At 40.2% G+C, this 12,236-nt stretch overlaps 1 protein-coding gene across 2 annotated transcripts in view; it reads right to left on the minus strand.

Moving 5' to 3' along the window:
• Nucleotides 1-6,167: 6,167 nt before the first annotated feature.
• The window catches only part of OLA1 (Obg like ATPase 1), a 103,703-nt gene continuing 97,634 nt past the window's right edge, over nucleotides 6,168-12,236 (minus strand). For both annotated transcript variants that reach the window (XM_042784174.1, XM_032989756.2), the window contains 2 exons: nucleotides 10,715-10,837; nucleotides 6,168-6,692 (listed from right to left, as the gene is read on the minus strand). In XM_042784174.1, coding sequence (XP_042640108.1) covers nucleotides 6,591-6,692; nucleotides 10,715-10,837 — 225 coding nt within the window. In that variant the 3' untranslated portion in view covers nucleotides 6,168-6,590. The remainder of the gene's footprint in view (nucleotides 6,693-10,714; nucleotides 10,838-12,236) is intronic.

Here is a 12,236-nt window from a genome sequence, read left to right on the forward strand (position 1 = left end):
ATAAGAGCTAGTTCTGTCTTTGCACGGCACAGGTGAGTTTTCCTAGCAGAGGACGCGAGAGGGGAGCAGGTCCCCATCCCAGGCCAGGGCACCTGCATCACCCCCGTCCCGTGGGCACCGCGGGCAGGCTGCAGCGGCCGGGCATGGTTAAACCCTCGCGCTGGCAGCATTCACGCGCCAAACCGCAGCGCTGTCCCCCTGAGCCTGTCCTGCTGCACCAGCTCGCTCCTGGGAACCTTTTTATGTGGGCAACAGCCTTCCTCATTACTGAGCAAGGACTTTACTAACCTTTAGATTATGATATGTTTACCATAAATCAAACTTTATGAATGTGTTTGCGCAAGGTACCCCTCTCTCTCTGTTGTCAGGAGCAGGTACCAAGCTTGGGGCCGCACGTGCTTATCTCAGGCTGTACTTTGGGTGCGGGCAGCTCCTCTGTGTCTCTGTGGCCATGAGGTGGTGAAGGTCCTTCGGGGTTCCCCAAATCCCCCTCACAAACCCTTCCTCCTTCTTGCATGCTGCTATGATTGCTAGGCTCACAGAAACACAGCAAGTGAACTTAGTATAAGAGGTACAAGCAGTGCAGGGATTTAACTCTGCACTTTCAAGTCCAGGCTTAAATTAGCCATAAATTCAGACCTGGAGGCACTGCCATGGTCGAGGCAGGGCACTGCTGCCGGTGGCCATGGCGCTGGAGGTTCCACAGGCAGCACACCCCACACCCGGCCCTGCTTGAGCTGAAGTGTCTGGGTCACTGGGGATAAAAACATTGTCAGCACAGAGCACGATTTCCTTCATCCCTACCCTCACTGAAATAGCCCCTGGATTGTTACCTATCTGTCTCCGGACATACCCCCGTAGACAACCTTAGCCTTTTCGACTCCCCCCTGTTGTGTAGAGTTCCTGCCCCACAGGGCCCAGCAGTGCTGAAGCCAAAGACCTTCCTCTCCTGCAGCAGCAGCGGAGCGACGGGCAGCAAAACTCTCGCGTTCCTGTTCAGCCAGCCCAGGTCTGCCAGCCCACTCACTTTCTGAGACTCAGGTGAATGTATTTTGTTAACTTAAACATCACGTGTGCTCTTGCAGCAACAGCCGCAGATTGTATTTTCTGTATGGCTTATAAAGTTTTTCTGTGCTGAGCACATACACTTTGCATGTAGAAAATAAAACGCTACAGGCATTCTGTAACTGCACAGAGCCGTAATGAGCTCTGATGGGCAAGCACCTACCAAATCATTGGTTTTTGACAGAGAGCACACACATGTAACTTATTTCACAATATGCAACACGCTGCCATATGTGTCTATTCCCATGGATCAGGAATGGGCACTACCTGTAGATAGAAGCCAAGGAATAACTGCTTCAAAGACAGCCTTAAAATGCAGAATTTACTTTAAAACTTTCAAAGCCCAACCAGCACACCGCTGCTTTAATCCACTGGAATACTGTGATGAAAACCACTACTTTGATGATGATTTTTTTTTTTTTTTTTTTTTTTTTTTCCCAAAGCCTCCGGTGGTTTTTCCTGGTTTAATTGAAGTGAAATGGTGGATTAGCATAATCAAACACATGGAATTAGTATGAGGGGAATCAAAATTAAAACAAGTGATTATTAAACGATTACTAACTTCTAATGAATTCCCCCCCTTCATCCTCTTTGAGCTGAGTTCATGAGTGGGGAGAAATGTTAAAATTTGGCTAAAGTTTTTTAAACGGAAAACCTTGCCACACACATTGCTCTTTCAAAATGCAAATTTATGGTCCAAACCTGCACCTGGGTAGAAGAATCACCCAGAGTTTAAACCACCCGACGGAAAGGCACATGCAGCATCACTGCCGACTGCTGCAGTACAGACTGACAGCGCTCTGCAAGGACAGTTTGAACAAGCCTGGCCGCCCCCACAACATAAAACGCTGCTCCAAGCAAGCACGTTCCTGATAGTTTTTGAAGCTACGAGGGTTACTTGCCAACTTGCTGGCGCAGGGGCGGGAGGAGCGGAGCACCCAGGGGCCGCGGCTGCCCGGCCGGGAGCCCCGAGCAGGGTCGCGCAGCGCCGGGCGAGGCGGGCGGCTCCAGTGGAGAGCCCGGAGGGGTCCGGCCGAGCTTCCCCAGGTACAGCACAGCCACCCCAGCTGGCAGCTTGTTCTGCGGGACGGGAGGAAGGACAATACGGCCTCTGACGCGGTGCTTTGGAGGCAGGTGCTCTGGCATACAGACTCCTTGACCACCAGGCCCTGCGGTCTGGGAAGAGGTTGGGGTGAACTTGGGTGATAAAGGGGAGAAGGCATATGGAAGCCTGCAGCAGGTAAGAAAGGATCCTTCAGGAAAGGTAAATAATTTAAAACAATTACAATAATGGTACCACCTCTGCAGGGCTGGACACTGTCAATGAAAGAGCAAATGTGAAATTAGGACAGTATTTTTTTAAGTTAAAATTTCAATCAAAATGCTGAACCGGGAAGGACATTAAAGAGACCATGCTCTTTACTGGTGTTTGGGGATAGCCTTTGAAGAAAAGTCGCTTGGGGAGGAGGTAAAAATGGTGGTATTGGGCCAGTTCAGAGGTCCATCCAGTTCAGTATCCTGTTTTTTGTCAGTGGCTGACAGAGACAAGGTATACATACCAGTTTTTTCTCCCAGCACCCAGCAATTTGTGACTTAATCCTTCTCTCCAAGTGCAGAGCTGATACCTTTGGTTTAATATTTGGGGGTTTTCCCCAATCAGTCCCCTTTTTCTTCCCCCGTGGCTTTGTGTGGCAGGAAGTGCACAGCTGAAACCATCTAAAATAAGTATTTGTTTTGGCCTGTCATCTACACCAGCCTGAACACTGAATTTAGGAAGACTTAGAAAACCTTCAGTTCCTCTACGGAATATTCTGACCCCGAAGATGCTCAAATGGCAGTCGAGAGATGGCCAGCTACATACTGGTGGCTTTTATCCTACTAAAATATTCACTTCAATTTTTAAACAGCTGGACAGATACACCCGAGTTTCAAGCAGTTCGATGGCTATTTCTAGTTTATCACTGACCACTGAGCACACCCACTATCTATTATACTTTAGGTAGCATACTATGGAAACGGTATTATGTTTTATCTGGAATATTAATCCACACAGAAAGCCCAAGTCTGCTCCCTTTGTGCAGGGTACCTCTATCCTACACAACAGGTATCTGTGGGTACAAATAGTCTTCAAAAGTTACATCTCTGTTCTTCCTTGTGCTTCTTATTGGTCCAAAATGCCACAAATCGTGATGCCAAATCACATCACCTAGATATTGCTATTAATGCTGCCAGTAAAAGACAGCAGTAAGACCTTGCTTACAGCAATGTTTTTATTTGACCACAAACATACTTTCGTGAATCTCCTGATCATGCCTCTTCACACACACATTCTCTCTGCACTGCACGGGAGTCTCACAGCAGGCAAACCGGTTACACCTGGGGTAACTTACTGCAAACTGGTTCTTTCTTGAGACTGAAAACTGCCCTCCAATTCCTCATGGGACCAGCCTGCAACTAGCGTGAGGTACCCCCCCCCCCAATCCATGCTGTGGTAACTAACATCAGGCGCTCTGTGCCAACCGCTTTGCTCTCCAGCTCTGCTCCGAGTCACCCCACATGCCCGTGCAGGCACAGCTGCTCCCACCAACCTCTCCACATCACCCCCAGGGACTCTCTTTTGGTCAGTTTGGAGGCAGGGAGCTGCCGTTTCCCTGTTCCACGAGCATTGGTTTAATCCCAGAAACATGCCATTAACACCACAGCTGTTAGGCACTGAGGAATGCAAGTTACGAGGAGGGGTTAGCACTCCCCCTCCTCCTCTGTGACATCCCCCACTTCCCGTATTTTGGAAGAGCAGTGCCTACAATGTTTTCTCCCCCTTCTCCAGCTGGAGAAACAAAACGTCTCTACTCACCATCACCATCCCCAGCGAGTACAGATCACAGAGTGAAAGGCATGCAGGCAGATCTCACTTTTTCTTCTTAAATAGCAAATGTGAGTAGGATGGATACATTGCACCTGAATCACCTGTGCAGGTTGAAATGAATAAATAATGTGTGCTTGTCTTAAGTTAAATCATAATTCCATTTAAAACAGACTGCTTGAAACTTGCTACAGATATCTACAAGTTTTTTGGTTTTGTACATCTTAGATGTACGCTCAGAACCACTGAGGAGAAGAAACACAGGTTGCACATATTTAATGTTGCAGTTGCCACAAGTCACCAGTGATAGGAGTAACAGAGCTTATCAGATTATTCTTTCTTTTAATAAAACTTGGTTTTATTCTGGAATAATTGATTATCTTCAGTAGTAAAAGAACGTTAGTTAAAACAGCCAAAGAGATAAACTATTCAAGCAAGTTAGTAAACTGAAACATAAAACACTATAGATTATATATTTTTGAAGATGTAGAAAGTATTTTGTTTTCTATTTCCAGAATATCGTAATAACTTCAAAAAAACCTGTCTATCAAGAACAGCTTAGTTCAATTTGTAATTATTTTTTTTAGAACAGGGAGGTATTGTGAAGTATACGCATTCAAATATAAACAAATATGGCTTATTAAACGTAACTAAGAGATGCAAAAATACAAAGCAATCCATTAATTGTGCTGTCCCCTTTCTAACAGCTTCTTCACTGACATGTGATAATTAGGGAGCATGGGAATATTTTGGAACCGAGACTGAATTTCAGACAGGACAAGGGAACACGTTTCAGCTGGCATTAGTGCAGTAAAGAGTTTTCCTTCGCCAACACATACACTCCACTTTGCACTCACCTTTCATTGCGTCTAAAACCCAGCATGAGCCCTTCTCTGTTATTAGCACCCAAGAGAAACAGGTAGGCTCCGCTTTCTTTTGGATTTGACTTTTAACACAAAATTTGGTGGTCCTAATCTTTTCTCAATTATGCAACATCAGAACAACATCAAGAACAAATACTAGTTGCACCAGGGAGACAAAAGAGAACTTCAAGGGTTCCAAAACATCTCAAGTCCTAAATTCCCTGCTTCACAATACTCTCCCCCCTCCTGCCACCACGAAAGAAGGAGACGCTCTTTAAAACAAAATCAACAGCTATGTATTGAAGTCATCTGCCCTCCCTCTTTCTCCTCCGTGCAATTAAAGGCATGATGCCAATTTCTCAACAATGAGCCTCGTGGCTCTGGCTGACCCATGTCTTACTCTCTCAGAAATGAGCAATGAAGCTCAAAGGCGGCATCTCAAGGGAAGCCTCGGAGCAGGACATGACCAGCACTCCCGATTTCTTGAACACAGAGGGGAGGTTAGCCAGTGGTAAGTTGCCTTTTCAAAGTTTATAGGAAGCAAATTTATCAGAGTGACACGAGAGGTCTGGCACGCCAACGAGCCACAGGTAACATCAGCATCTCTCCCAGCCCTGACCCCACCGAGTCTGTAGCTGAAACCACAGGCACACAGGCACCTCAGAAAAAGCCAGGCTGTTTTAAATACATCAAACAGACTGCAAGTAAGGGCAGTTCTACAGCTTGCATTAAATGGATGAACTTGGCTTTATTTTTGCCAAACAACCTACTCTTCTGTGTTACCCGAAGAGACTAGCTCTCCCTCATGGTGAAGGGGGTAAAAAGGTACTCACAGCTGCAACGTTCCTTCAGCAGAACGACTTACCTATCCAGCACAGCGTGACCTCTTCCTTCACAACACTATCTGTGTCACCCTCCACTGGCCTGAAAACCAGACCTGAGAGGACAACACACCACATCAAGCACCGCTGCTCCAGCCTCCACAATTTAATAATTTCAAGGCAAGAATGAAATACTTTTTCAAAATGATTTGAACAAAAAAGCTTCAGTCTCAAAGATAACACGATTTTTTTCTACATATATTTCCTCTCTCCAGTAAAAATCATTTACACTGCATCGTTCTTATTATCCTTACTATCATCTTTCAGTGAATGTCCATCTACAAATTCATTAACTTTTTTGAGACAAATCATTGGCATCCTAATCTTCTGATTCCCATGAAAGACTCACTTTCGAGATACAATTGCAGCTGCCCCACACTGCCAGTTACTGTATCATACACGTCTTAAAATTCTGTAATCAGCATCCACCAGGTGCCGTATCGCATTCAGCACACCACAGTCAGTCAATACAGACATCCCCAAACACACCAAGGCTGGTTTTGTCAAATGTTTTATTGAGTGTAGACATCTGGAGTACTGTAAAACATGCATTATCTGTAGATTCAAAAAGGAGCAAGCCACATTGTCCTCACTGTCAAACGTGTCAGGCTTGGCATACATGATGGAGATTAATGAAGTATCATGAGAGTAATATGGTTCCTGAAAAGCTTCTACAATTTGGAGTAGGGTCTTAATCGTTTGAAATGCAAAGCTGTTCACATTTAGTGAACTTGCATGTTCGCTGGAGGTGCCATATTTTAATTCAAAACAAACAAGAATAATTTCACTGGGGGGAGGGGAGGTTCCCTAGGTAGAAACTGTATGCTTTTTGTTTCCAGATATTCCATCCTAAATAAAAATTCATATGCTTTTTGAAGCAGCACAGTTTATTTCTGAGCAATGAACAACATCTGATACTCATTTCTTCTTGGGTTGTTGAGGTGTATTAAATTTAAAGAAGATAATATCTCCATCCTCCACTATGTAATTTCTGCCTTGTTGTCTGTATTTTCCAGCAGCCTGTAAATAGAACAAACAAAAGGAAAATGGGTTATTTCATTAGACATTTTATAGTGTTTTTAAATGGTAATTACTTAAATACATTTTGGTAAGGAAATGGTACTACTTCAGCTTCAGAGTTTGACAGCCACCACACTCCCCATTTTGATATAATTTGGTTTTAGATATCTATAAAATATATACAAAAATAATTGAATCTCCACTGAATTGGTGGCACCTAAATGCCATCTGCATTATGCAGTGGTAAATCTGTAAACCCTGGCATGTCTTGAGATAAAGGACACTAAAATAACTAATTTTTTCTTTTCCAGCTTCCAGGTTTTCTTTTTCTTCATCTAAAAAACCTGCAGATGGCAAACACTGGCGGCAGGAATCTAAAACAGCACTGCTGGAAAGGGCGGCCGGCAACAGTTTGCATCGTGGCTGCACGGCTATCAAACTGGTATACAAACCACTTCTGAGCAGCCGGGCCAGTGAATATTATCTAAACTAAAGATGGGAGCACGATGCAGAAGTCACAGCACTGTACACGCCTCACGCTTCGAGCGGGGGGCTCTCTCGTCTGCTTGTGCCCAGATAATAAAGGACTGAGGGGCACAAAACACAGGCTCAGTTTTTGTGTCAGAGATTTCCTTTAGAAAGAATTTGCTTCAGAAGGACAGATATAAGAGCAGATAGGCTGTGAAACCAGGATACAGGAGAAGGTATATAGACCAAAGACATGAAAAGAAAATTCATTATGAAAATGCTGTACTTGAGAGCAGAAAATCGGCAAGGAATCTATTAAATATCAGTAGTCTCTGCATTAGAATTTGTTATTATAATTTTCTATCTTTATCTCATTGTAATTAAACCTAGTATTACAGAGGCTACAGAGAAGCTGTGGCATTAGGACTGACAGACTGGGCGGGAGGTGGTCTGCAAAAGCATTTATCTTGAAAAGTGATCTACAATATGGAAAAGTTGAGAGCTTCTGCTTTAGTTCAATAACTATTCCTGTTTTGAAGTTTTCTCTTGCAGGAGAAAGTGCTTCCATGCAAGACCTCACTGTGCCATTATTCTCAATGACACTATCACAGTGGTGGCATGCTAAGATCCCATTACAGGAAAGCTGTTAACTAATGACCTTAGTTGCAGTAGAACAGATCAGATTAATGGTACATAGTTAACTTAGACACCTTTCTTTCACAAAACCTGCTCTATAAAGCAACGTATTTCCCCATATTGCAGTCTAGAAATTTAGAGGCTCGATAACCCTGTTGATGTCACTCCTTATTTAAATGTTGTCAGCAGTGATGCTAGCCTACAGAAAATTGCAGATAAAATAGCCTCAACAATAACTATATAGTGCAATAGTAATGGACATTATCCCACATGACACTATCGATAAATAAGAAATAGTACTTGGCAAATGTTTTTATATTCCCCCCTTCCGGAAATCTGTTTGGACTATAAAAGGCTTACTTTCAAGTAGACTTAGTAGTTCTTTCCTTTGAAGATCCTAATAATGGTCAAAGTCAAGAGTAATTAGACTAATTGATGGCATAAACACTAATAAAACAGTGCTGTAAAAATCATCGGTAAGCGTGAGCTGCAGTCACAGGTACAGAGACATTTTACAGTCAAATACATTTATTACAATTATTTGTAGAAAAATCTGACCTCCACAAAGTCACAATGCAGATTTTTTTAGCACACTTCTGCACGCCGTCCAAGTGGCATAGACCTCTTTAAATACATTTTGACACACTAATGCAAGTTTATGTATTTTTGTTACCAGTTTACAGTTAATTAAAAGTGACAGTGTTCCTTTAAATTCTCTGGAGACCATTTAATCCATTTCCATTGCTATCAGAAACACTGGTTGAAAAAATCAATACCCATTTGTGAATCTTGAGTATGTATTAAACAAGACACGTCTAACCAGTTCATTTGCACTTGAAAGCAGCCATCTGTAGAAGCCAGCTTTGCCTAAGCAGATATGATTGCTAATAATGTGATATCCCTGTAGACTACAAAGCCCACATAGAGCTATTCAGTGTATAGTTCACAGCACTGGCATTAAATTAGTTATGCTGTACTGGTGTTAGACACACACAAAATCAAACTTAAAAATCGATCAACTTGATAACATACAAAGCAAGCAACTCCCATTACCACTGTTATTTCAGTTGACTCCTAAGAGCTCCCAAATTTAATTTTGAAATTTACCAGCAATATAGAAGTAATTAGTATTGTGCAGGGCATGAAACATTGTATTAAATGCAAATTAGAAGAGACCAGAGGAATATAACACATTTTTCTAAGAGCAAGGGGCTTTTTTCTAACCTCGATTTAAAAACTGAGTAACAAATGCATATATGCTCGCTTTACAGGTACTTCAAAACAATAAAAATTTAATCACTAAATATTTTTTGAACATGGAAGCCTGATGTTTAGAATCTCACATTGTGAAAAGCAAATAAAAATATACAAGCAAAATACTTATAGATTAATAGATATTAACTGATGCAGCTTCTCAGGGAAAACACTCAGATTTGAGCATCAAAAACTGTTGCTGGCAAAATCTGAATCTTGGTTACATAAAGTGGTTTCTGACTGCAGAATATTAGATTTATTTATAGCTGTGGTTTCACTTTACAACTACAACTCTACTTCCCTTTTCATAAGGCAGTTCACATGCCGCAACGAACCAATTATACTGGGATTTTTTTTTTCCCCTCACTTCCTGGGGTTCAAACAAACCTATTAAAGTCCCGCTGCTCAGTATGATCTTCCTTAGTGATACCACTGAGAATAAGCTGAATTTGAAATCATAGTTTTGCATACCTTTCAAGCTATCAAATAGCAAACAATAAAGCTGAGCCTTTTAAATTCTTTAACACATTATAGTGTGTAGGAACCTTCAAATACTGAGACTGATTAAATCAAATGTGCTCTGTGATTGCAATTTTATAAAATACAAATATTAATAAGATATCAAAAATGCCAAACGATAAATCAAACGTGACTGAAATAAAGGGAAGTTTCTCTGCTTAAAGAAGGTAGAAATAATGCAATAGCAATGCAGAGAAGAGCAGCTTTTCTTATGATATTTATTTGCCATGTACAAGTTAATTTCATATTTAATAACTTCAAATCAGATATAATTTGTCAGCTACAAGAAGGGCACAACTTTGGGCACCCAATCAGTCTCTGCCCTCTAGTGTTGAGAAAGCAGATAAAACTCTTCTTAATAGAAGTGTCACTACAAAGAAGCATGAGCTCAAGAAAAGTTTTTAATTAAGTGTCTTCACTGTCTATTCGGTAGATAGTAGCTAGGAAACTTCACCTATTGTAATATATTTTTGTGGACTACATACAACTATTAACGACACCCTGAATAATCAAAGTAAGGCATGGCATTTTTGAGTAAGACATCAAAGGGCAATTGAATTAAATAATGAAATGGTAAATTTTAAGATTCTAATTATGCCTATCAGAGCCTAGGAGTGGAATCCACTAATCCTGAAAAAAACCTGCACGTTTTTATAATTTAGTATTGTCTTAACCATTTGCATCTGACATTTGTAATACCTTCCTAGCCAACTCAAAACAAGAGCACACATTGTTAGAAAAAAAAGATTTTATGTTTCTTGCATTTACTTTTAGATACGATTCAAAAATCTGCTATCATCTTAAAAATTTGATTTTTCAAAACCAAGTTCATTTTAAAGCTTATTAAATTCTGAACACTAACATGTAAACAGAGAAAAAAAAAATTAGCACAGCATTTGGTCTTAGTGCTGACATTTATTCCATAAACTGTCATATCTTGGATACCAAAATAGTTGCATTCCTGTTCAGGAAGTTGGTGCATTTGAACTCTTTCTTAAGTAAAAGATGAAAACAGATTCTAGTCTATTGCTAGAGGTGACTTAAGATTCGCTTAGCATCAGGAACTTCCTCCCAGTGAAAGACAGACTTCAAATGGAAAAATGGCACGTATGGGGGAAGGGAGAAGAAAAAGATGGGGAGCTCACCTTGACAGCAGCTTCTGAACCTCCTTCTTTAAAATCTTCATATTTCATTACTTCAGCCATAATGAATCCCTTTTCAAAATCTGTGTGAATCTTCCCTGCTGCCTGAGGAGCCTTCGTCCCTTTCTGTCAAAGGAAAGACCGGAAGAAAATTAATTGCATTTAAGAAGATTGATTGCAGGAAAGAGGTTTCTCCTGTTTGATATGCTTTCAGGATCTGCTGAAACTTTGTTTCAGATCAGTTGAAATGTCATGCATACAGCTGGGTAATTCTCAATATTGGGACATGCAGACAGATGCCTTTGCCACAGATAAACCAACTGATATTAAAGATGGGCAGCTTTGTTTTTCCTAATAGGTATCAACAGCAATATTGATTTTAGAAGCTGTGATTGTGTTTTGTTGTGAGATTTGCTTCGATCCCTAGCTCTCCACACAGAAAGTGAGGAAAATAAAGATTTTTTTTTTTTTTTAAATAACTTTAAAATCTGAATTACTCAAGACTTTTACTTACGTCCAAATAATTTCAATTAAATGACGATATCCATTGGCAAACGACATTTGTAATCAAAAATGATTTATGGATCTCAAGCCCTACATATTAGCTTATTTTTATTTCAGAATAATTTTAGTAAGTCTAATATAGAATAAAATGAGTATTTTTACCAAAATGTCAACAATTGAATCACTAAAAAATACAAAAGTCGCAGGCAACTATTATAAGATAATTTAAGTTTATGCAATAGAGAGAATGCTTTATAACTGCATGCTTTAAATTACAAGGACATACATTCTGTGCACATACAACCATGGAGAGAAATTTGAGAAATAATGGTGACCTAAAGGCTGCTTAATAAAGCATGTTAAAGTGCTAAGGAGTCTGACACTGTAAAGCACAGTTTTTACAATAAAAGATGTATTGGGTTAATATGGCTACTCACTGATGCTTACCTGACTAAATATCTTTGCACATTAAATCAAAGATACTTACAATCAGTCTTAAGATAAACCAGCTTTCAAATTTTCTAATAAAGAGCAAGCATTTCTCCTACTGAAAACAGTGGAGTTTCAGAATGTGCTTTTAAAAACTATGGCAAGAATCAGAACAACAAAACTTCTGCTTTTATATTATTTTGGTAGCTATTTCATAGACTTTAGCTAGCAGTTATCATGTAACAGGAGATGAGATGAAAAGGCTAAAAAATTAAACATGCTTTTAGGAAAGTAAGTTTAATGTGCCAAAATATATACACAATCATCTGTAGCAATATTCAAAAATATAAATTTACTGGAAATTATGTTGATTAATGAAAACAAATTAATTCAATTGAATGAAATTAAATACAGCACTGAAATTCACTGCCCAGCACTAAATACACTGATGCAAAAAATAAAAGCTCAGTGACAGATTTGTACCTCCAAAAGTTGACATTTTTGTAATTTTTAAGATAAGAGTTTGTAACTACATGCATTTCAAAATATTTTTCAATACTAATCTTTATATTATAACATATTTACATTCAAA

Source organism: Tyto alba, unplaced genomic scaffold (assembly GCF_018691265.1).
Source record: "Tyto alba isolate M040663 unplaced genomic scaffold, T.alba_DEE_v4.0 Super-Scaffold_7, whole genome shotgun sequence".
Lineage (NCBI taxonomy): Eukaryota > Metazoa > Chordata > Aves > Strigiformes > Tytonidae > Tyto > Tyto alba.